This window comes from Strix uralensis, chromosome 13, assembly GCF_047716275.1.
Source record: "Strix uralensis isolate ZFMK-TIS-50842 chromosome 13, bStrUra1, whole genome shotgun sequence".
NCBI lineage: Eukaryota > Metazoa > Chordata > Aves > Strigiformes > Strigidae > Strix > Strix uralensis.
The window spans coordinates 18,226,839-18,251,230 of record NC_133984.1 but is presented as its reverse complement, the minus strand read 5'-3'; the positions used below and the strand labels follow the sequence as shown (position 1 = coordinate 18,251,230).

Genomic DNA, 24,392 nt, shown 5'->3' with positions numbered 1-24,392 from the left:
GGCTTGTTTGTGCCGTTTCTTTTGGATACCCGAGGGTCTGGAGTTGCTGTAGGCTTAAACAAGGTGGAAACAGAGAGAGAAGCTTATGGTACCTGTGGGACAAGGAGTCGATGCTTGCTTACGGGAACAGTAATATGGAAATTATATAGATTTCATGCATTGATTTAGGTGTGAAGAGCTACAGATCCTTTTAGAGAGCAGCAGCCACATTTTGTGGGCACGACTTCACCGGGTAATGTCTGTATCACCTGCTTCTTCCTTCCCACCATGCCTGATGGGCTGCAGCCACACTGGGATGCAGCCCCTTGCTGCTGTGGTTGCTGTGCCCCGTCCTCCCCCAGCCCTCCCACCCCCCTTCCCCTGGGTGCCGCAGCTCTGACAGCTGATTTTGCAGCTCAGGGCGGGACTTGGTTTCCCCTGCCCCAGCCCTCCCTGCTCTGCAAAGGCAATACTGCTCCTCTGCAGCGACTATTCCTGCTGGTTTTGCCTCCACTAGGCTCTCCCCTACTCCCTGGCTACGGCCGTGACAGACGTCCTGCGGCACTAATCAATACCATCTCCCAGGCTGCTTTTCTTCCCTTTTCTACCAGAGCACCCCTTTGGCCTCGCTTCCTTCTTATCCATCCAACACAGCAATTACACCTCAGCCCTCATGCTGGGTTATTGCCCAGCCCAGCTGCTCCAATCTGGTTCTCACCACGTAACTGTTCCTTTAGCCTTAAACACTCCTTCTGCCCCTCTGGTTCACCGTCTCCTCTCTGCTGCATGTGCTGGGCTTTTTATTTTTCCTCATGCGCACACTTTTGATACACACAGTCATTCATCATCATCTATTTGAGGCAGCTCTACAGAACGTGTAGGTACTTAAACTTTGCTCCTGGTCCCCTACCACCACCATCGACTTCACCCACTCAGTTCTTGGGAGTGCAAAGGCATTTAGCAGATTTTTTTCTTTTCTCTCTCACATTTGTTTTGATGAAATGTAATAACCTGTGCACAGAAACTGCCTGTGATTTCACCTGCAGTGAAACCTGCAGAGTTACACACATGAACTCTGGTAAAATTAAATCTTGCTAGCAACTGCCTGCCTCCCAACTTTTGAATTGTCTGAAGTCCTTTAGCTGTGCGGAAGCACCTTTTACTGACATGACCAGAATATCCCAAATACATGGTGTAAACAAAGACAACGTCACACACCATCAGTTTGCACCTTTATTTTTTAAAAATGAAATAGTCAAAGTACTTTCTTTTTCAAATATCGACACATAATATATTAACTTTTAATATTTACAGCGTGTTGCTGGGATGTTCTTGTAGAAAATGCATGCTTCTGGTCTGAAACCCAGAGCAAAATGCATCAGACCATTTAACTGCAGCCATATAACATAAACCTGTACAGTATCCAGTCACTATTCAGCACAGGAGTTAGAGCAGGAATAAAAAAATTGGGATCTATTGTTTCCTAGCAACGAGGCTGAGGCCATTATAACACAATTTCTGTAAGATCAGAACCTCTAACTGATGTTAGACAGAAACTGAAGATCTTGGCATACATTGTAAACATTTTTACTGTTGATGAGAAAGCTAAAAAGGAACATTACTTTGACATATATCGTATGCTATGCTTCTCTTCCTCATTTATTGACACTTCTGCCTGAAGAGTATGAAGATTTTAATGTTTTATCATGGTTCATACAAGTAAAATACTGTCAAGGACACGATCTGATATACTAACATTTATTAAAAGGCTAAAGTCCACCACGAGATCTAAGGAAAAACTGGAAATTGTCAAACACGTTTCCTTAGACAAATAATGGCAGGTGACAAATGCCCGGACAAATCCACAGCGAGTCCAACTCCACCAGTCCCAGTTTCTGCCGAGAAGCAATTCCTCTGGCAGTCAGGGCGCTTTCGACCTGCTAATGTTTTGTATCAAGGAGAGGTTTAAATAACAGTCAGCATTTGACGGGGAAAACCCTTAGGCTGTCGGTGGCAGCGTGATCCGAGTGTCACCGTGCTAGAACAGCCGCGCTATGGCGAATCCCCCCGAGCAGGCTAACACCCTGCCAGGGATCTGCTGATCTCTTTTTGCTCAGGCTACAATAGGAGCTCCTCTGCCTAAACCACTTTCCCCTTCGGACCTCGGCTTCCAGCAGCACCGATGGCCACTGCTCACCTTGGAAAAGCTGCTGCCCCGTGACCCTGGCACTGGCTGCCTGGGCAGGGGAGCAGGGCTGGGAGCCAGAGCCTCAGGAGCGAGGCCATGTCTGCCTAGCTAGGGTACAACTGAGAGGACGTTAAAGAGCTCAAACCAAACAGCTAGGATGTGTATACCGAGATGCACATTGACCAGTTCATATATATTTATTTGGCTATGTTCTACATAGATATCTATATATATATATTTATACCTTTTGAAATGTTCTAGATTTGCTAAATAAATATGAAAGCAAAGGAAACATTACTTGTACACGCTATTTGTTTGGCTGTCATAAAAAATATAGCATGTGTTTCTCATGGTAGGTACTTTGCTACAGGATAGTGTGCAATAGTGGTTTTTATTTTGTTTTATTTTACTTATTTTATTTTTTTCCACTTTCAAAACCATGTTTGCAGTGCAGAACGCTAGCATCAAATTATCTGATCTAAATAACAGTAAAAATTTCCATGCCATTATTTTTCTTTTTCTCATTTGGGTCTCTAGGCTATAGTGCAACAAAACAAAAAAAAAAAAAAAGGAAAACTACAAAAAGCAACATTAAGAAATTGGTCTAACTAGTAGGAAAAAAAAAATGGAGACTGAAATATTCCCTGCCTCCATCTGAGGTTGCTCATGAACAAGATGGTCCAAAGCTATTTGTTTGCTTAGTTCTCACGAATCACTGCTGGCTGGCCCATGTGTAGCTACGACTTCAGTCTCCAGTGCCCTTTCAGTAATAACTCTTTTCTTCAGCACTGTCATCTCAACATGACATGTATATTTAGTTTCCTAAATTTCTGAAACTGTTATAATGAAGGCATTTTTTTGCTTTTGTAACCGGGCCATGTAATATCATGTGATTCTTCATACATCCATATTCTCCTAAGAAATAATGTTCAAAAATGTACCTTAGACTGCACCCAGGAACTGGGAAAATGCCAAATCTACTTTCAGAGACAAACCTGTAACACATTTCACTCTTTGACCTTTTGGCATAATATGAGAACAACAGTAATCAAGGCAGTATTAAAAAACACAGCTGTAGGTAATACAAAGTGCATTTCCTGCATATAATACAAATATAACTTTAAGAAACTAAAGGCACAAGCTAACTAAATATGTATTACATACTAGAAATGCACAGTTCAAGGTAATTCTAATAGCTTCAAATATTTGTTTATAATGGATATTTAAAGCAGTTTGAAAATGATACCTCATTAGTGAATTGCAAAAAAGTATAATTGCTTAAAATATAAGTAAAATAGACTCTAATATTGACATCTTGGATCAGTGATAAAATACATCATCACGATTATGAATGCACTCTCTATATACAATTCATAAATTATTCATCCATTGATTAAAAGCATATTAGAGGCTCAAGGATTTGAAGGTCCATTTTTAGGCTGGTGTGGAGGTATTCAAATTCTCCGTGATTGTATGGAAAATTACAGAAATCAGAGCTGTCAAACCTAGATGTTGTCAGCTCCCAATTCTGTACGTTAGTTAATGATGAGCCCGATCAAAACGTGTATGTTCAGATTTTGGTCCACAATTCCCCCTGGCTGGGGAGTAGAGGGTGGTTTTAGGGGCCAGGCTCTCGCTCAGCCTGACCCTGCACCCCCAAAGCTGCGCTGGCTCCCGGGGGAGCGGAAGGAGTCTGGAGAGAGACGCTAATGGTGTGAGGCTGAGACCTGAGTTCAAACCCCTGTCGGGGCTTGGGGGTTCAGGTCTCAGGTGCCAGTTCAGGCTCATCTCTAACTTTGGTACAGTCTGCTCCACTTGCCCAAAATCAAGGGAAAAAAGAAAACTGGAAAGAAAGGAAGACAGACAAAGAAAGCACTTTGTTGGCTTCAGTAAATATGAGCAGAAATTGTTTCAATATATTTACTATATCAGTTTTGAAAGAAATGTGCAATAACATCACTGTTACGGATACACAGGCTCTATAACAAGACTTCTAGCTCCCTCTGAAAGTCAGTAAAGGAAAATCTGCTTACCTGTCCCCCCCTCCCCGTGTGCCCTCCCCACCTCCCGATAATCAGGTCTTTTAAAAATGACAAGCTGAAAGAAGGATCACCTACTCTGCTATGAAATAACTGTGCCAGCAGCGCATGATACCTTGGGAAATAAAAATTTCTGTCCATGCAATATAATGCTTTTCTATGTGCTCTAGATATTGAGCTGAAAAGTGAAGAGTCATCCCAAAAATGTTCTACGTTTATCAACATATTTACTATCCACACTTAGGTTCACCAACTCCCAACCCACCAATCTTCTTCAGACTCGAAAAAATGAGTACTACAACAAGACTAATAATTTAAGATGAAAATGCCTAAACCCAACAACACTGCAATTTCCAAATGATCTGTGAAAAGACGAGTCCTGGCCCAATGACTACAGACAGGACTGACCCTGCACGGCTTGTCACTGCGCCGTGTGGGCCCTCCCAGCTGGGTAACGAGGGTCGTCCCAAAAGCACTGAGTTAAAGCCCAGTCTGGAGCACACTAACGTCGGTGGAGAGACTCCTGTTGACTACAGCGCTCCCAAAGCCCTTCTCTGGCCACCCCCGAGGCCCGGCTGAAGCCCGGCAGCGCAGTGCCACCCTGCACCCCTTTGCCAGGAAGATCAGCAGCTCTGCGTGTGCTGCTGGACTCCAGCATAACCCAGTGCCATGGGAAACCTCGGCAGAGAGGCACCCACATGCGAAAGTAGACACAATGTGGCGTTCATCACTGAGTGGCTGAGAGGTGGCTACAGCCGAGCAAAGCTGAAGGCCGTACGGGACAGCCCCTTACGACTGTATCCAACATGAGTTGCGTTTCCCAGGTTAGAAAATCCCTTAGATCATAGCTGTGAGGAATGACATGTGCGGGGTTGGTGAGCAACTATGAAGTTTCCATACACAGTCTGGTTTCTGTATGCAATCCCTTGAACTTGTGGGAGATCTCACTGGGAATAAAAACTACCCAGTAAATACGGGTTGCAGAATCAGGTTCTGTAACCTTTTAAATAATTGGTGAATTATTAAATCAACAACAACAAAAAAGTCGTGTTTCTTTAGAAGAAGGCAGAGCACGCTGCGCTCTCCCCTACCCCGCAGGGATGTGCGGTGTCACCCCGGGCACCTCGCGCGCAGGTCACGCTGCTCAGCTGTCAGGACTCTGCCTCTGAAATTTTTGAATACTGCCACACAAGAACTAAAAATCGTCACTGTCATCTCTCAAAGAGTTAAACGAACAATATTAAAATACCATCTTCTGTCACATTTAAAGGCAGTTGGATATGTTTTTTCCTCTATATTTATATATACAGAGTTCTGATCTAGAAAAACCAATACAATAAACCATTTTACGTTTAAAAACAGGCAGTCTTTGGTGACGCAAAGGCAGAGATTTTCTTTGTTACCTTCTGCCTATTTCACTCTGTCGCATAAAGTGAATATTATTGGCACTGTCAGAAAGTTCGAGATACTGCTCCACAGATAAAACAAAATATCCATCGTAGCCTTGTACCCGCCCAGTGCTTAAAAGCTGCTGTTTCTCTCCATCTGTCCATGCCCTAATACCTTCTTCCCCTTCCTGCAGTCGTCTCTGCTCCTTAGTCCAGGCCTGAGCCACAGCTCTCTGCCTGGCTATCTCTAAGACATGGTTCTTTTCTTCTTCCACCGTTGTTCCATACCGAACGTTAAAGCACAGCGCGCCGTGCTGGAGCTGGATGTCAGCAAAGCGTCTAGTCCTCCCGTTGATCACAGAAGTCATCTGCGACACTGTGACGTTGACGCCATTCTCCAAGATGCGTCGTCCTCCGGTGTTGCCGATGAGGGCCAAATCTTCTTCCAAAGACCCCAGCTTGATGAAGTAATGCGTGTCTCGGCCCTCTATGGTGAAATGCAGGTTCTCCAGATAGTGAGCGTTGTTGAGGATGGCAGCAATGCGCCGGCTGTCCTCGTTAGCCACGCCTATAATGTCAGCTGTCACTATACCATCCTTTATAGCGAATTTGATGCCTTTTCCAAATACTGAAGGAATAGCTGCAAACCTTGGTTGCTTCACTCCCTCATAGCACTTGCCATCACTATATCTGGGTGTCATAGGAAGTTGATCCAAGGATATAAAGTTTCGGAGTTGCTTTTGTAGCTCACACTGAATACCAAGGATAGTCTGGAAAAGAAAATACCAATAAAGTTTGCAGATGAGGCACCTTGCAGTTCATTATAGTGTCTCACAGACCCTACTAATCCCTTAATTGCTTAGAATGGATCTTCAATTTGTTTGGAAAACATCATGCACATCTACAGAGCCTGGGTATATGCACAGGCTTTCTAATCGCCTAAGGTATTGCTTTCTGTCTCTTGGACTCTTTTGTTTCTAGAAAACAAGTGGAAAATGTGTTTATCATAAATGCTATTTTTGTATCTATTCTTCCTTTTTTTCTTCCTCACCCCTTGAATTGTGACTCTAATGGCTGGTATTTCAACTCTTAGGCATGGGGAAACCTGAACTCAAAGCTGTGCTCTTTCACAGGATTCTATGCTTAGTCTCTGTGCATTTAATTATGTCTTCTGTAAAATAGCAGTAACAGTTTTTATAACCCATTCTTCAAAGGAAAGCAGGCTGTGAAGGTCTCAAGACACTAGAACAATAAGATCCAGTCAAATACATCAGATCTGTAGATCTTGCTCCCCACTGAGGCTAACAAAACCCTCACTCCAACCATCTATTTGTCTTTTAACACTATGCCTATCACCACACTTTTTCTGTGCCTTTGTAATAGCTTCTTTAATATCTCAGTGACAATTTTACATGGACATGCTCTTACATCTGGAACGAGCTCTGACCCTCCAGCCCTCTGCACTTTGTGCAGTCATTTGTACATGGGAAAAGAAGTGTGTTAAATGCTATGAACATGATCTCACAACACTTTCTACTTCCTTTTCCCGACTACATTAGAGGAAAAGCATCTTTTCTCTCTCGTCTTCGCAAAATCATATTTCTTTGTTAACAGATGCTCATATGGTCAAATGCAAAACATGAACGCTTGCTCAGAATATCGGTAGTTGGTCCTGTTGCAGTTACATTGATTGTTAGACCCTGATAGCTGCTGCATGGCTCTTCTTTACTGAAAATAAGCCCTGGAGCAAGGTTGAGTTTTACACACCCCCACACCCCACCCCCCCCCCCCCTTACAAATCTATAGCAACACTTCTGTTTTCCTGCAATAATTATGCAGAGATACAGACTTGTAAAGCTGTTTACACCCTCAGTGACTTTGCATCTCTTGCGGCATCTTTGCTAACAAAGGTGAAAATCTGTTGTTTTAATTCTTTAATCCCACAAAATTTTTTGTAGCTTTTTCAATTTTCACACACTTTACCCTTTTGCCTATCCTGCCTCTCAGATTTGGATAGTTTCTCTGTAAAGTTCCTTCACTGTGTTGCTAAAAGCTTCTCCTTAAAACTCTCCTCCACTCTGATGCCAGTACATAATTGACAACATTAAAGTTTCTAGCATTGTTAGACTATTTGCCTTGCTTAGGATGTTGAAAGATAGTCACTTTGTTTCCTTGGTCTTCAACATTTTCTAATAAAATTCTGTAATTTAGTATTAGAAGCAGCTGAACAGAATTTTTGCTAACCTTTCCAGGATCCCACTCTTGGGTTTTTGTTTGAAGCTGGAGAAGTTCGTACGTTGTCTCCAAGGCTTCTATCTCTGGTTTTGGGAATCCAGGTAGTACGTTGTGCAACTGGAAACCAAAGAGTTCTAGCCAACTTCCAATGTCTACAAAACAAGAAAAGTATGCTGGCAATAAGGCACATAACTCCTAGAAAAAGTGAGGGTAGTCTGCAGAAATCCCAGCTATGCAGAAATAATGATTTCACATCACTTTATTTTTCAGTACTGCTTACAGCATTTATCGTAGCAAACAAATTATTTGATTACAAAGCATAGCTATACTCAAATCAATAGTGTACCTTCTATTTATTTATAATGGAAAAAATTCAAATTAAGCTGCCTCCACTCTTCTGCTAATTTTAGCACTTAGAGAAGCAGCAGAAACAACTATTAATTATTTTTTTGGTTACCATAAAGGCTATAAAAAACAGATCAAGCTCAGCAAATCTACTAAAGAAATGACTTTAATGTAAGATTAGAGCCAAATATTAACTTTGGATGTACGCCAAGGATATCCGGAGTCTTGAATCCATGCTGGAATTTGATAAGAATTTGTATTTTCATGACAAACATGTTACTTTTACCTGTTGTATACTTAGCAACATCCTGGATTCTGCCAACTGGGTAATTATTTTCAAATGAGTAGAGATTAAATGGTTGTGGCACAGCATTCAGGTGTTTCCATAAATGATGATTTGGTGTTGTCCACCGACCAGCAATGACATCATAGTCCCGCTGACCCAGATGAACTAATTTAGTAAGAGAATCATAGAGCCCTCCATGAAAGCCAATGATAACCTGGAAATCTGGATTAGTGTCCTGGTAGATCTCTCCATATGGGGTATACAAAATTTCTTTTATGACTTGGCCCCGACTGCTAAATACAGCTAGAGGTGTTCCAGTGTTATCACAAGCAACATAATATTCTTCTCCACTGCTTAATTCCATTGCAATGAGATGACCTTGAAGATCATAATACAGAGATGTTATTTCCGAGCTAGTATGATTGTACAAGTGAGTAACTCTTATTGGGTTGGAGAGATCAGCATAGAAGAACTGTAAGTGTTGTCCCAGGCTTGATTTGCTTGCAACTCGTCTTCCAAGACCATCATAACAGTATTGCACAGTCCAGCCAGACACTTTGTTGTACGCTTTGTTCAAAAGACCGTTAGAGTTGTACTCAAAGATCTCATTGCCTCTTTGCCTGAGAAAACCATCTTCGTCCATTTTATATTGAATTTCTCCAAGTCTGGTAATGCGATCTCTCAAATCATATCTCAGAGGAGTGAGGCGCGCACTGTTTCCATGGCTCAGCAAGTTGATGTTGCCATTAAGGTCATAGCTGTAGCGCCACTGGGTTTTATCATTCACAGACACAGTCTGAAGTTGACCATCAGCATCATATTCATAAAAATATCTTGTTATATTGGCATCTACACCTACTCGTATATCACAGATCACCATACGACCCATATTATCATACTGGATGGTCATCCAGTAAGCGATAGACTTGAGAATTTCATACTGTACTTCAATCACCTGACCATTGGCACTAAAAATTTTGGTATGTTTCATCACAGTGGTGGTTATAACTTGGTTTAAATCATAATTAATTACACTGAATTTTCCAAATTGTTCAGTCCTGCCAGAAACATCGACGTAACGGTACAGATCTATGGGAAGAGGCGTCTCGTTTATCATGGCCTGCATGCTCGTGACACGGAAGTTGTTATAGCTGTAGTCAAATCTGGCGTTTACAAGCCCTTCTTCACTAAACCTGAAGATCTGGCGACCAATAAGCGGACCTGTTCAAAACAAATAGGGGAAAAAGGAAAAGCAAGAAAAACAATGAATTATGTCCACAGTATACTTACCCTACAGATTTAGCACAGACAGGAGATGAACTCTAATATAGCCTTAAGCCTTATTGCTACTTGACTGTCTCAGAAAATACCATTAGCTAAGAATATGTTAGATTATTCTCTCACAAACCTTTATTAATGCTTGCCCTACAAAATATTTATATTTTATTAACATTTGGTTAAATGAATGCTATTTTATTCATAATTATGATTTCTATTTACTTACAAGATAATTCTAAACTAAATTTATTTTACATGGTGATTTCCTTCCTCATATAAACAGTCCTTTTGAATTTATGTTATATTATGGTATAAACAGGGAAACTTGAAAATACAAACAATAAACCAACTTGATTTAGTATTTAGCAAATATCTACACAGTGGTATAAAAACAATCAAACATTATAAGAGCTATTCCATACCAAGCAATAAAAAGAAAACTGTATTTCAAATGGGACAGCTATATATGCCTATGGACACAGACATAGAGATATACACACATATTTTTCTATTGAAACATAAAATATAAGAATTTGTAGTCATAAAAATAATGGAATTTCATGCCAGGTAAGTGCAGGACCAGGGCCAAAAACTTTAGCAAAGTAGGCACAGTTACACAAACCTGTTTGCCTGTATCTGATGGTACAGATGAACCCATCATGCATTAAATGTATTGTTTTAATAACCCCAGAAGATTCCTCGTAGGTGAATGTGACCTGAGTAGTATCATAAAGAATCTCAGAAAGTCGGGACTGTTTGGTGTATTTGTAAAGGACTCTGCGTCCTGTCCCAGGATATAACGTTTGCAGAAGCCGTCCGTCTCTGGTGACGTCCTGTATGAACGCCGCATTGCTGTCCGGAGGGGTGTAGATGTTGCGGTAGTACCCGACGGACAGCATGGTTTGCAGGGCATGGCGCACCATGCTCGGCATGGTGACCGAGAGCAGGTAGTCAGACTGGTCATACTCAAAGATGTAGCGGCGCTGGCTGTGCAACAGGAGCATCACGGACTGCAAGCAACAGGAATGGCAGTGTAAGTGGCAGATCAAGCAAATCGTTATTCATCTAGTGAGTGACTCAAGGTTAAGGAAATGCTGAAACAACCATCCACTCTCGTAGTTTGCTCATACTGTCTGTACAATTTCAAGTGAAGCTTTCAGCTCCAGGACACCAGGCCAGCAAGGTGGTACAAAACAGAAGGAGAATATTAATAAGTCTAGAGGTAAGGACCTCCAAACTGGAAGGCAGATGTGGCTCTCAGTAGCATTTCAGCCTCATGCTGACTTGCTATGTTGCTTTGAACTATTTAGGTCATCCTCCCAGGAAGCAAAACCAGAGGGAACCTCTTCCTCACACACAGGCAGAGCATCTGCACCACCAGATGTTTCTAGGGGAGGTGGAAAGGGGAAACTTTCAATGCTGTCTAGAAGGTGTTTAGCTTTTATTGGCACTCTGCATATCTCTAGCACAGACCTACCCCTTTTTCTGTGTCTTCTATTAAATGCACACTGTCCCGGAGGTCACAGTATCTCCATGCTTACAGATGGATGAAAATAGTCTGCAGGTTCTTTGGTGGGACTACTTCTATCTCTGATTTTTAACGTTTACAGAGAATATATTTTCTACAGAGATACTTGATATTTGCCCTGTGTTGGTTAGTTGTGGCTGGTCAATGCAATCTGGTTCGTTTGTTTGGCAGATGAATGTGCGAGCATGGCAGATGTGCAAATTTAAAGTCTGGGTTCTGTAAACCTTTTCACAAGTCATGTGCAAAGTCACAGTGTCACAGAGTACAAGCCCGCTGGTGAACAGGCTCTGTTGAAACAAGCATAATGAAAACACAAGAATGAAAATGTATGGGGGAACTCTGCAGCCTTCCCGCAGCTCCAGTACGGGGCTTGGCTGACTAGAGCACTGCACACCCCTGCCACACTGCCTGAGCTGAGACAGAGCACTGACACTGCACAGTTCTTAGCTCACAGCCCAAACCTACCAGGCACATAAGCAAATTTGTCAGGCTTCTGCATGATTGAGACATCATGCAAAACAAAGTCTTACGAGGAACAGTGTGACTGCTTTTTTGCAGAGCATTGGTGAAAGAGATCAGAAAAAAAGGATTTTTTTCCTCTAAGCTCAAAAATCTTCTCTGGGAAGAAAACACAGACTTCAGCCCTGCAACGTGTTAAGTAACATTGGCCCTCAGCCACTTTGCTCTGACAAATAACCCAAGTGCTTATTCAAAGGACCAAAGATAGGCTAAGCCATCCTCTCTGTAGCCCCGGCCCCCTGCCCTCCCAAGATGTATCTCTTCCTGCCCTTGGTGAAAGACATCTGTCACCTGTGCACAAGCCAGCGAGCACCAACATATGCCACTCGCAAGCTACCTGCTGCCAACTGGTGACAACAGACCTTTACACTGAGCTTTTTCTGATCGCTTTATTGCTGGTCTGCCAAGCATTTCTAACATGCAGAGTGTTTATTTTGTTTTCACCTTCAGTCAAGAGTCCCCAGTCTGCAGTAAACCACTGGCTGAACTCTCTCCTAGCACTGATGTGACGCCTCTCTCTATATACTGCTCCCGGGCCTGTTTTTAAGCTGTCTGCCATTGACAGAGTATGAATAACAAGATCAGAAACATCTCTAATATAACTTTAGTGCCCCTGTGTGCCATTTTTACAGCACTTTGTGGCTTTTCCACTTTTGTCCAGGATAGTAAAAGGATAGTCAGTACTAGGGTTGGAGACTTAGTATCCTCTCTAGCCTATTAGAGGACACCATAAAGAGAAAAAAAAAATTAATTCCCAATTCAACCTAATAATATTACAATAGATTTTAACTTTTTGCACAAATTGGGTTCTAATTGGTTTAAAGGATTTCGGAGGGTAGCTCATAAAACAGCCAAAAAGCTGTCATTTTATAAAAGCAACCGGAGCCTGCTCAACCACGTAATGATTAATGCTGCATGGTACATTGAGACAAACAGCCAGTGGCAATTGGAGCTCTACGGGGAATACACAGAAATGCTGAGCATCACCACTAGATGTCATTTCTGTCCAACATACACACGCAGCCACTCATCGGTTTTGTCTGGTCGTAAACGGCAGGATTTTGGAAGCAAGCTTGGAATATTCAGGAGATTTTATAACACCATTAACTAACTGAGGAAGGTGATCAAAACAAGAGGAACTGAATTTCATCAGTAAAAGTTATTTACAGTGCTACTATCATAGTGCTTTCTAAAACCTAAATTATTATAGCTGATTTTGGAAGCGGTAGAGATTTTTGAAGATGCACAATTAACTCATCAAGTGCTAAAAAATCAAGAACTAAATAACTATGAATTGGAAGCAAACTACATAATTGATTTTTTGATAAAAGGAATCACTGAGTCTTACGAGGTTTTAGACAACCTTTAGCAATCATTACACAATTAACACAATGAATTATTGACTTTAATGGAGCCACAAAATGATATTTCAATGTCTAATTTTGACAGTGAATTAATCTTTCCTTGGCACAAGGAACAAACAGCGATGGAAATACATTAAATAGCTGGGAGATTATGTCCATAGTATATATGACTTCCAATAATTTTAATGACAAGTTACAGCATAACCCAAGCCTGCTGCTACCCGAAGTAGTAAGCTCTTGCCATTTGGTTCTACAAGATCAGGATTTGACCACTTGTGCAGAATTTCAGAATAACAGTTCGAAGTTATATTACTTTATTTATAAGCTCATCATAAACTAAGAACAGACAAAGTGGTTTGGAAAGATAAGAAACACACATCTTTCCAAAATTACAGTCCATTAGGCCCAAAGAAAAAATAAAGAATTCCTCCAAAAGGCATATTGCCCAAATATTTGAAAGCTGTACTAAATGCTGGTTTACTTGAAATTTGCATAAGAGCATGCAGACAAAAGAAGCCCTGACAAATTTATCTGAACCAAACTTCTGAAGCTTCTAGGGTTTGCCAATCTTGTTAACATGTGCAAGAACCATACTGCATGCAGACAAGGAAGGAATCACATTTTTATGCGTTCTCTAGTCTCAGTCGTTTTTTTCTCTGGGTTAGGGCTAAGTTTTTTTAAGGATCAAGCTTAAATACATTCAAAATAAGTACAGCAAAGTTTATCTTAAAAGTACACATTTGGAACTTTTAATACATAAATAACTTCAAAGTCATTGGATTTCCTGCGTGTAATACCCCCTATCAGTTTTACCTCACCTGTCCCTTCCTAGCCTTTCCCTGTGGTTAACAGGTTCAGAGAAAATGTTCTGCAAACTCAACGTATATTGGATAGTCCAAGGTGTTGCTATCTAAAAAAAAAAAAGGTTAAAGGGATGCTGTTTGAATACATTTTCAAACAAAGTTCTGAAAGCTTTAAAAATACAGATTGGCTTTTTGGTTTTGAGACAAGACCAAATGAGATGCTTCTACAGATGAAGGAGATGCTGCTCTTTCTTAGTCTGTACAACACTTATTCCCCCATTTTGTGACCATTACCTATAGACATAAATGAAAATTACAATCCTCAGGCAATTTAGACACTGAGTCCTATAAAAGCAGAGCAATAACTCATTTCATATTAATGTTTCCCCCTCAAATGGCCCTCATAAATACTGAAGTAATCCTTCTCCTCAAAGGATCAATCCCTTTTTTACAGTGCAGCATTGAATAGGTGCAAGTTTGCACTCACTGGCTAATAATTTTGGCTTAAAAGAACTGTGTTTGTGGGAGCAAAAAGATCCCTTTCAGTGGCTGTTGTATTTTTGACTGTGTTATACAGAGTAGCAACATGTTTGTCAGCAGTGAGACTGCCTTTGTTCACCTGACCTTGGACTGAGACCAAGAACCAATTAAACAAATCTGAGGTGTTAATAACTTTCTTCAGAACTAAACTATGGCAGGTTTAAACTGGTGACATGTAGGTCCAAGCAAGTCCAGAGATATTTTTATCTAGTGATGTAATTGTATGTGTTTTCTGTTTAAAAAGTCTTAAATACTCTTGCAAGAGATAGCATTATAACATAGTTCACAATGTAATATCTATATCAAAACAAATATTTTTGCCTTGGTACAACAATCCACTTTTAAAATGATTTACCTTTTCTAAATATGTGTAACTCCATATTTTACCATCTGCCCATGTTCTGGAAATTATGTTCCCACTTGGATCATACTCCATTTTCTCAGTCCAGGTTCCTCTTTGGATATAGGTGACTAATCCAGAATGTGAATAAGTGATATTGACCTCATTGTACTTGCTGATGGGTGACCACAAAATTGGGCGTCCTGTCTGGTCATACATAATCCGAAGAGTGAATTTTCGATGATCATCATAAATCTTTCCTGTTCTGGTTACATGATCGAAGTCAATGGAGAGCAGGTTTCTGTTGTGGGCCTAAACACAAAGATACAGTAAGGTAAGAAAACAATGCATCTTAATTACACACAGCACAAACATTTCTGTGTCAGCTCTAATCAAAATGTGCAGTGGTTTAACATTATGATGGCGAATTTACGTCTTCTTAAGGACAAGAAAATAGAAAAATATTCAGATGAGAAATAGGAGGACCAAGAAACAAAATGCTGCTTGCACTCAGTGTTATTCTACTTTGCATTACAGGATGCTTCCTATTTTCATGTGTTAAACCCTCACCTCCGCTCTTACCTTTTCCTAAGTTTTTCTTCTTTCTTCTTAGCTTTCAACTGTCTGTGGACGGACTTTTCAATTCCAGCTGAAGATGTGTAGTTAAGCCCACAAATTAACAAAGATATCCTATCTCACATCCTCTCTCTTAAACTCCGTTAATGTTGACAGGTCAGCTACTGCTCTGGGATAGCCCACGTCAGGTCACGTACTAATGCCGCAAAGGGAAGAGCTGTGCTTGCAGCTCCTGAAGACCCTGCTCACCAGCGTCCTCATACTTCTTCACAAAACCACCCTGCTCCCGCAGTTTGTGAAAGCCAGCGGCAGCCGTGCCTGGTGCCAGCCATATTCCTTGTTGCAGCTCTCTCGCCATGCTTGGGACCTGCAACATTTGTTAAACTCACTGTGTCCGACAGACAAACAGAGCGACTGTGCTATGATCCATTAACATTTATGGTCCAACAGGAAAATGCAGAGGGGAGGCACAATTCTCAGTTTGAAATCACATTCAAAGCTGAGCCAGATTCATGAAGACAAAATATATTTATCCAGTGCTTTCATCATCTACCTCCTTACATCATTCAGTCACTGGGCAATCACCACTAAACTCCATTTAAATCGGAGATATAATTTAGGGAACCATAAGACATTGTTCATTGACTTGTGTTCTTCAGATCAATGTTCAGTGTGCTCGTATTAATCTACTGCATTTTACCTAATCACTTGTCTTACTCTATTCCAATTAATAAAGTCCTTAGAGCAGAGACGATGTCAGTGCAGGTGTTAGCACAGCACAGTGCTTGCTCCTCCCTGAGACCTGGAGGCGTAGCCGTAAAATAAATGGTTAAGAATACCTGTTTAATAATTCAAGCTGGGATCATATGGTGGCAGTGATTAGAAAGAATATTTTTTTTCTTACCCCTTTCTGTTTTTAGATACAAAATAATTTGAAAATCTAGAAGAAGCAGGTGTTCTTTCTTGAACTACCATTCCTGGGGTTTTATATACACACATGTCTAACTTTAATAGTGTTCATTTACAATAGCTGTAAAATACCTATATACCCCTGTAGACTGCTGTAACTATTACAATTTATGCTCTAATGATAGTTAAGGAGCCCAAGTAAAACGTGATGCCTAGTTCAACTATATTTGCTTGTATACAAGTCTGATGGATTATGTGTATTATAATATATTTCTTTACAAACTTCTTGCAATTTCTGCAAACAAACCCTCTTGGTGGTAAAATAAATGAAAAACAAGCAGGGGATATACCCTGGCTCATATTCATTTACTGTCTATGTACATATTTAATATTCTTATTGCTATTATTATTATTATTGTAGAATGCAGTTAGGAGAAAGGAAAGTCTTGAATACAAATTGCTTGCAATCTAAGTTTCAGGGATGATACAACAAATAAGAAAAAAATCCAAACAGAGGCAGAATTAGCAGTGAAATGAATAGCAGAAGTATTTGAAAGCTCTCAGAGTTAAGGTAAGGTTTGGGTGGATGCCATTACTTCCCTTATATTCCACATTTTATGCCTCATTTGTTTACTTTCTTATATTAGATTTAAGTTAAATTTAACACCCTTCCCAATGCAAGGCAGGACGATACATGGGTAGCAGGCCTCATTTCAACGTTGTCACTGAAAAGCTGGTTTCAAATCCCACTGGCTTCTTAAAGATGACTCCTCTAATATACATAGAACGTAGTAAGTAGCCTCCGTGAGAGGCTGGAGCTCGTGTTCTGTTACAAGCCAGGGAAAACTGATTTCTGAAAGCAATGTCAGGTCAGGATTTCAGCTTATGAAAATAGGGAGAAAATTCATCTGACTTCAATAACAATAACGTTAGTAGTGCATAAAAAGATATATTTATTATACAGTTTTAAACATTCGTTGACTCTACTTCCATTAGTTTTATAGCTAGAAATTTTCCAGTGTAAATAATCACATAAATGTGCACTTCTCCTGACTTTCATTCTCAAACCTAAACTGTCTGATAATGTGTAAATCAGATGAGATGATTGTATTATTTCTTTGTCTGTGTTTTGATTTGAGTCAATGTAAACTGACACACACTGGCAGAGGATTTGGTCCTGTCATTAGAACTTGCTTTAAGAATGGTAAATAAAAGGAGATAATTTGCTAAATGCAATAATAAACATAGCTGTCAAAGCCTGTATCTGCAGGACTTTTGAACTGAGGCCAGTGAGTTACTTCCTTTTTTGTTATTAAAAAAAAAAAAAAAGGCAAAAATAAGTAAGACTGGCCAAGCATTCAATTTTCAATTTTGTAGATATTCAGTTATAAAACCTGGACTGCATCCAATGCCAAGTTCTTCTAAGTTATGCAAAAGACAGGAGGGAACCGAGTTGCATTCTAATCAGTATATTACTATGCATCATGCTCGTTGGTTTTAACAACAGCCTTTGCTTCATTTTTAGAAGTCAATTACAATAGCAGTTTAATTGATAAAAAAGAAGTCTTGCTAGATTAAGATTGATGTTAAAATGCCTGATTGTACATAGATTTATTATTAATATAAAAGGCATACATGCCTACAGACTGTTTTATATACTTTCAGGAAGCACCAGGCAGGGCAGGCGGTTCTGCACTTAAAGGAAACCTGTGATTAATTCCTGTTTCCCACATTGATTTAGATACTGAGACAAAGTTAGATTTCTGTTCTAGCATTCCAGTTAACTTATTCACTTCTGCTCTATTTCTAGAGCAGGGAATCCGCACCATGCAAAAATCTCACTTTTTGAAACACAATGTATACAGCATTATTCAGAACGTGCTAAGAGTGGCCTCTTTCCAAAACTGGAAATAACAGTAATAGAGTGACATGCTTTCAAGATGGCTGCTAATTGCTATTAAGAATTAAAAATGTTAAGACCAGGTAGAGAAGGAAAAGCTTTCTTCTTCTCAACTAGGTCATCTTTTACCTCATCCCCAGTTACCTGCCTTCTAATTTATACCTCTTAGCACTCAAAGCTGTTTGTTTCAATGACAGTATCAGAACTGATCTCTAAGTAACATCTTTAAACCTCATTTCTATGCTTTTTTTTTCCTTAGAAAACTTTTCCATTGTGCTGTTTTTTTCTTTAACTGAGGGCTCCTGCAAGTCTGTTCATTTCCACTGAGAACTCGTCCAATCCCCAGAGCTTTTTTTTTTTACATATATTTTCAAAGTTCAGCATAGTTCTTTCTGCCCTACATTGCAAGCTTTCTAACACACTTCCTATTATGCGAGTCATGGCATATTAAGTGTTTAAAAACTTTCTTTTTAAAATATAACTCACTAGAAGTTTTCAGAATGTCTCACCAGAACTTCATCCAGCATAAGGGCTTCTAATGATGCTACATTTTTTTTCTCCAGCAGTACTCAAGGATCTGTCAACAGTAAGTCTTAAATCCCTTTCATTATTTGGTGTACTGCTTCAAACACGCTTTATGATGGTATTTTTGGTCCTGCTGTCCTGCATATTTCCTTTAATCACCAAGGAAAGATAGCTGTCTCTGGATAAATTCTGCCGCTCCTTTGCCTTCCTCGCCAGCTGAACTGTTCCAGCTTCTTCCACCTCCACTGACTCCCCACTCCAGCAGCACCCCATGCAAACTTCTCACTGCTAAAGCTGAACTTAGGACCCATATATTTCACCTATCCTCCACAGTCCTTATTATTGGCAGCCTCAATAGTCCATTTTGTCCCTTTCTCTTGTGTCTGTTTACATGGTGTATCCTATGCGCACAATATTTCTTCTCCTTTCCACTGTCAAATCCTCATTTAATGTGCTATTCCACCAGGTTCCTTCCAGCCTTGCCCTGACAGCCTTCAGACAGATGGTCCTAGAGCTCAGTACAGTCAAGGGAGGGGAAAACACTGTAATACAGGCAGCTGACTTCTCCTTCTGAGCAGGCAGGGACAATCCATAAGCCCCCTTGATCTTGGGTAGGTATAAAAAGACATAATTTACAGAAATAACAATGCAATGGTCAACTGCTGTGATGCTAGTGCATACTTTTGAAAGGACAGACAATATAAGACAGCAACACATCAAAATCATTCTTACGCTTCACCTTCACCTTCCATTCTCTCACTGGCTGAAAGTGAAGGAGGAGAAAGAGAAGTACATGAGTGGTTCTATCCACCAGCAGACTGATCCATAGGCAGGTCAATCAGCTGAGCTCTGGATAGCTTCAGTGTTGCAGTATTTCAATGAACATTTTATGCCTCCAGCCAGAATCCATTTAATTCTGACCAATTTGTGAATTTCCTCCCTTTTTTGGCAGGCAATATTAAGGATCATGCAGAAGCAACTAAAAATGAGTTGAAAGAACATGCAATCAATTTTAACAATAGAAAATATAAATTGCATAATAGGAAAACTGTGCAGGATGAAGTGCTTTTATTAAATATAATTGTCATGAACAACTTGACCCTGGCAATGTAAGCAGAAGAGATGACTGACTACACCCTTTCTGTTTAAGATTTTATTACCTTAAAGAAAAAAGTGCCATACAGTTGTTTAAGCACAAAATCACACAAAAATCAATTGTTTAGGTAACATGATCCATGGACGCCATAGTTTGGATCCTGCCATCTTAACATGTTTGCCTCTGTAATAAGTACAGTTGCCTCCCTAGACAGGGCTATGAGGACTCACACCATGCTAGAGAGGAGGCAGTCAGAAGATGGGTAAGAAAAATGAAACAAAGGTTTTTTGTACTTGCAAGATCCTAAAAAAGTAACTGCAGCTGTCCAGTCTGAAAGATGTCCTTTCAAACAGGTGTTTCACATGCAGTGGCCAGTCTGTCCAGATTATCCAAGTCTTGTGTTTTTGATTGATCAGAGCAGTTGAAAACCAAACAGATTATACGCTTTAAAAAATATAGAGTATTTCATAACCAAAAGACAATCCAGAGATTTAATAACCATGTCTGTATTTTCAGAGCTAACAGATGTACCTTCAGGGATAATACCTATCCAGAAAGGTTGTAGTTAACAATGCAGTATTTTTAAGGCCAAAATTCCCAGTTGTACTACTGGTACAGGCATTTTAAGGGGTATTCATGTGAAAAACAGAACTGATTTTGTAAAAAAACCTGTTCTGCAAGGTAGCAGTCTCTTTGAGCCTTAGTGTTACCTAATTAAATGCTGAATGTTGACCATCTGTCATTGTAATCTGTGAGTTCTCCTCACAGATAAAAATAAACCATGGATGCAATGTTAAAGTAATTCTTTATTAGAGCCACAGTGTAACCCAGCCAGAGGGAGTGAGGGGGTTTGAGAGCATGTGGTAGAGGGCAGAGTACACAGCCTGTCTGGATACAAAGGGAGGCTCTACATCACCCTGGCTTGCAGGAGATGTGCTGGCCAGGACACCCAAGTTGTGCCCTGCGAGAACCTCTGCCCAGGCAGAGGCTGGCACCTGCTATTTTCCCCAGAAGAAAGAGGGTTGATAGATCTAAGAGAGGCAGAATGGGGCTCCAACTCTGCTGCTGTGGCAGAGTAACTACGCATCGTCCTTTGCTCACAGCTTCTTCCAAAGCCACAATTAAATTCTTAGTTGAAAAAGAAGAAGGAGAAAAAAAGTAATTATGACTTGAGGTCAAGTCTCACAACCAAAATCAAACAGAGATCAAACAACCCTTTGACTGTTGGAGGAGTTTGGTTTTGAAATTCATGGCTGGGGCCCACCATTGATACAAACTTTCCACTGCTCTTCTTACAAAGTAGAACATTTCAACATGATTTTAGTTCAATGGCTTTCAAAGGCAACACTGCACTTTACACAAGAGGAAGCCTTACCCTTAGCCTTCTCTCAAACGTGGAGATATTGCCTTTGGTCTGCTCCCTCCTTTGTCTCCATTCAATGAGATTTGAGTTATGCTCTCCAGGAAGGGAGATATTGCACTTCCCTAAAGTGGGGCTGACAACCCCTGCTAGAATATGAGGCTCTGTGTTAAGCGTGATTTCCATTCCACTGGCAAAGGTGACTCTCAGAGACCCATCTGGGCTGACCCGGTAGATATTCTGGGTGTTATCTGTCGAAAAACAACCACAAACAGGGAACAGAGATCAGATCTCCAGATTTATAAAGCAAATGTTAGGTGCAACAGGGCTTTGTTTGTCCCTAGGTGACAGACAGCTGAATATACACCGACTGCAGTGTGATTTTTGCAACCCAAACCTCCAGGCCTTCCCATGTCTAAAGAGCTTTTTATTACATTTGGCCTGATGATTTCATTGTGAAGGTTTCCTGCAGCAGGAATAAAGAGTTTTTGCTTTCAGCTTAGAAGTATGAAGCTGATAGGCTGGGTTTTGACCACTGAAATTCTGATGATTTTAGCATGTTGGGATCTCTTAACAGGACAGTGTACTGCTTGAACGACTGCAATGAATATCTGAGGTCAGGCATGAAAGCCGTTTTCAAAATGTCTAGGATGATGGCCAGTCTCCCATTCTGTCCCTTTTCCCTGTATCGCTGTACTAAAACCTCCTCCTCTTCCCCATTAGCAGCAGGACCCTGGGGTGGAGGCACAGTGACAGTCAGCCACGAGCCTGAAGTCTGGTGCAAGAGACCCACTGGGAAGTGGTCGTTGGCAGAAAAATGAATGGGTCAGCAATGGTGGCACAGCGAGCAGCTCCAGAAGCTCAGGACTGTGCCGCAGAGGGCTGTTGAGGCCAGCTGCGATGACCTAGCACAGCCTCCTCCCCCTGCCCAAAACTGCCAGAAGCACGCGGAGGGTCCAGGTCTCCACTGAAAGGACACAAAGACCACCGCACGCTCCCCTTCCCTCGCCTGGGCACTGTAATTCCTCCACTTCAGGCAGAGCTGTGCCACATCGCCTTGCATTTGCTCAGGCAGGAGGTTACTGGGCTCAGCTGCCAGGGGGCAACTCGATCATGAGTCTGAATGTTTAGTGCTAAGAGACAAAGCAAAAGTCTCACCCTTAAAATGCAATTGAAGTCATACCAGCTAGGTACTATGAAACGCATCCTTTTTTTTAAGCTGGTCCACACAGGAGTAACTGGTCCAGCTCTTTAGATATGAATATGTGGAAGAGTTGGGTATGTCAGAAAGTGAAGATAATAGGCGTTACATTAAAAGACACTTGGTGACTCATATATAAGAATACCATGTCTGATTGGTTGTTCACAGGGTACTTCGTGATAGTTTCAGAGATATGGAAATATGCAAATTATATGAATTCATAAATATGATAGGTATAATAATAACTACAGCTGTTCATTTCTGGCACTGCCTATAGGGCAGTGTGCTAGTACTTTCCTGAGACAGAATTTGGTAACATACCAACTTTTAGGAGTTTCAGATTTAAGGGCAGACATACAATAAGGCAGTCAAATAGATTATGGAGAAAGCAGATGGGGTCACTTGGACAAAGCCTATCAGGCAATACAACAATATAGTATATTATTTCCACTTATTCAGTGCTGTCTCTGCAATACAATAGTTGAAGAGAAATGAGTGAGTGTCTTGTGAGGTGAGTTCTTCCAATTTTTTTTCTTATAGATCAGAAGTTGAGAGGAAGAAAAATTCTGTGATTTGCTCAGAGTTACAAAGCTTTTCTATAGCAGACCTGGAAGGAAATCAAGAGAGCTGTTTCCCAGCACTTGCTCTCTCAAAGCCCGAGCAATGCACTGACAACAAAAAAATCAACAAGGAGAAAAAAACCCAGATCAATTAAACTATATAAAACCAGAACTATGGTGACAAATCTGCAAAATCTGGAGGAGGACACTGGGACACCTCCATTAGGCAGAGAGTAAATTCTTCTCAAGACATATGACATAGCCTGAAATACTGTGGTATCTACAGGGCTTGAGTCAAAATCTCATCCCCAAGGCAATCATCAGGAGAGGTGGGTCATCCTTTCCTCCTTCCTACGAGTGCTGTCACCAGGACACAGCACTACCAGAAGGAATTCACAGCACTGGCCAAACAAGGCATTTCAGTGCTAAAACGTCAGTGGAGCATGTAATTCTGGGCAGTTTTTCTCAGAATAACAAAGCTCAGTGTATTATAGGTCAGTCTAAGTCCTTCAGATACTGAAGTAGAAAGTAGCATGTAAAGCCTAGAGACATTGGAGACTGCAATAATGAGAATCTATCCATGGGACTCTTTTAGGAGGAAAAGAATTCACTTGTGGTTTGTTTCTAATTGGTACCCCAGGAGAATTATAAGTAGTATCTAGCTATTTGCACTGAAGTAAGAAAGAAACAATTCTAATGTCTTTTTCTGGCAAACAGTTAAGAATGCAATAATGTCTATGGTTTGAAACGTAATGATTAGGGAAGAAGTAACAGAAATGCTTTAATTACCTTGTTTTAAAGTATATACTGTAGAGGTAGCTGAGAAGTTTGTGGCTGTGATCACATTCTCTCTGTTTGAAGTATCAAGTTCCACTCTTGTTAGTTTCTCGACATCGCTGTGAAAACTGCTGACTTCCCCGGTTGGGAAGGTCGCGTTGGTCAGATGGCCATCGGAGTCATACCTGCAAGACATGATGTTAAAGAGCCATGAAAATACATCACTATTGTCTTGTGGATACTCCTAAGAGAAAAAAAGGGGAAAAAAGTAAGAAGCATTGTCACTGTGCAATAAGTAAAAAGGTAAGAATTGGTCCATTAATTCACTCGAAACGCATTCATTCCCTAATCCAAATTCCTGCTTAGACTCTCTTTCAGTGGTACTGGGTAAAATTCAACTGGGAATAGTATGAGATGCTACCTACAGCATTGAGCTTCTGCCAGAGGTTTCAGTGCTGCGCACAGACGGTCGGGGTTTCACCCGCTGGGATGTGATACAGGAGGGAGGCCACTGGAGGTCACTCGGCAGTCAGGCAACCAACTCACCCCCCAAAAAGCCGTTTTCTTACCCGTAAGTTTAAATAAAACCAGTTCTTAGATTCTGCAACACTTAAGAACTGCCTGTTGTTGCTGATGTGTTAAGTACATAATATGAA

At 40.8% G+C, this 24,392-nt stretch overlaps 1 protein-coding gene across 4 annotated transcripts in view; it reads right to left on the bottom strand.

Annotated features, from left to right (window-relative positions):
* Positions 1 to 1,199: 1,199 nt before the first annotated feature.
* Positions 1,200 to 24,392, bottom strand: part of TENM1 (teneurin transmembrane protein 1) — a 348,074-nt gene continuing 324,881 nt past the window's right edge. For all 4 annotated transcript variants that reach the window (XM_074882528.1, XM_074882531.1, XM_074882530.1 and 1 more), the window contains 7 exons: positions 23,749 to 23,921; positions 21,214 to 21,449; positions 14,848 to 15,144; positions 10,361 to 10,748; positions 8,461 to 9,681; positions 7,839 to 7,981; positions 1,200 to 6,364 (listed from right to left, as the gene is read on the bottom strand). In XM_074882528.1, the coding sequence (XP_074738629.1) occupies positions 5,606 to 6,364; positions 7,839 to 7,981; positions 8,461 to 9,681; positions 10,361 to 10,748; positions 14,848 to 15,144; positions 21,214 to 21,449; positions 23,749 to 23,921 (3,217 nt within the window). In that variant the 3' untranslated portion in view covers positions 1,200 to 5,605. The remainder of the gene's footprint in view (positions 6,365 to 7,838; positions 7,982 to 8,460; positions 9,682 to 10,360; positions 10,749 to 14,847; positions 15,145 to 21,213; positions 21,450 to 23,748; positions 23,922 to 24,392) is intronic.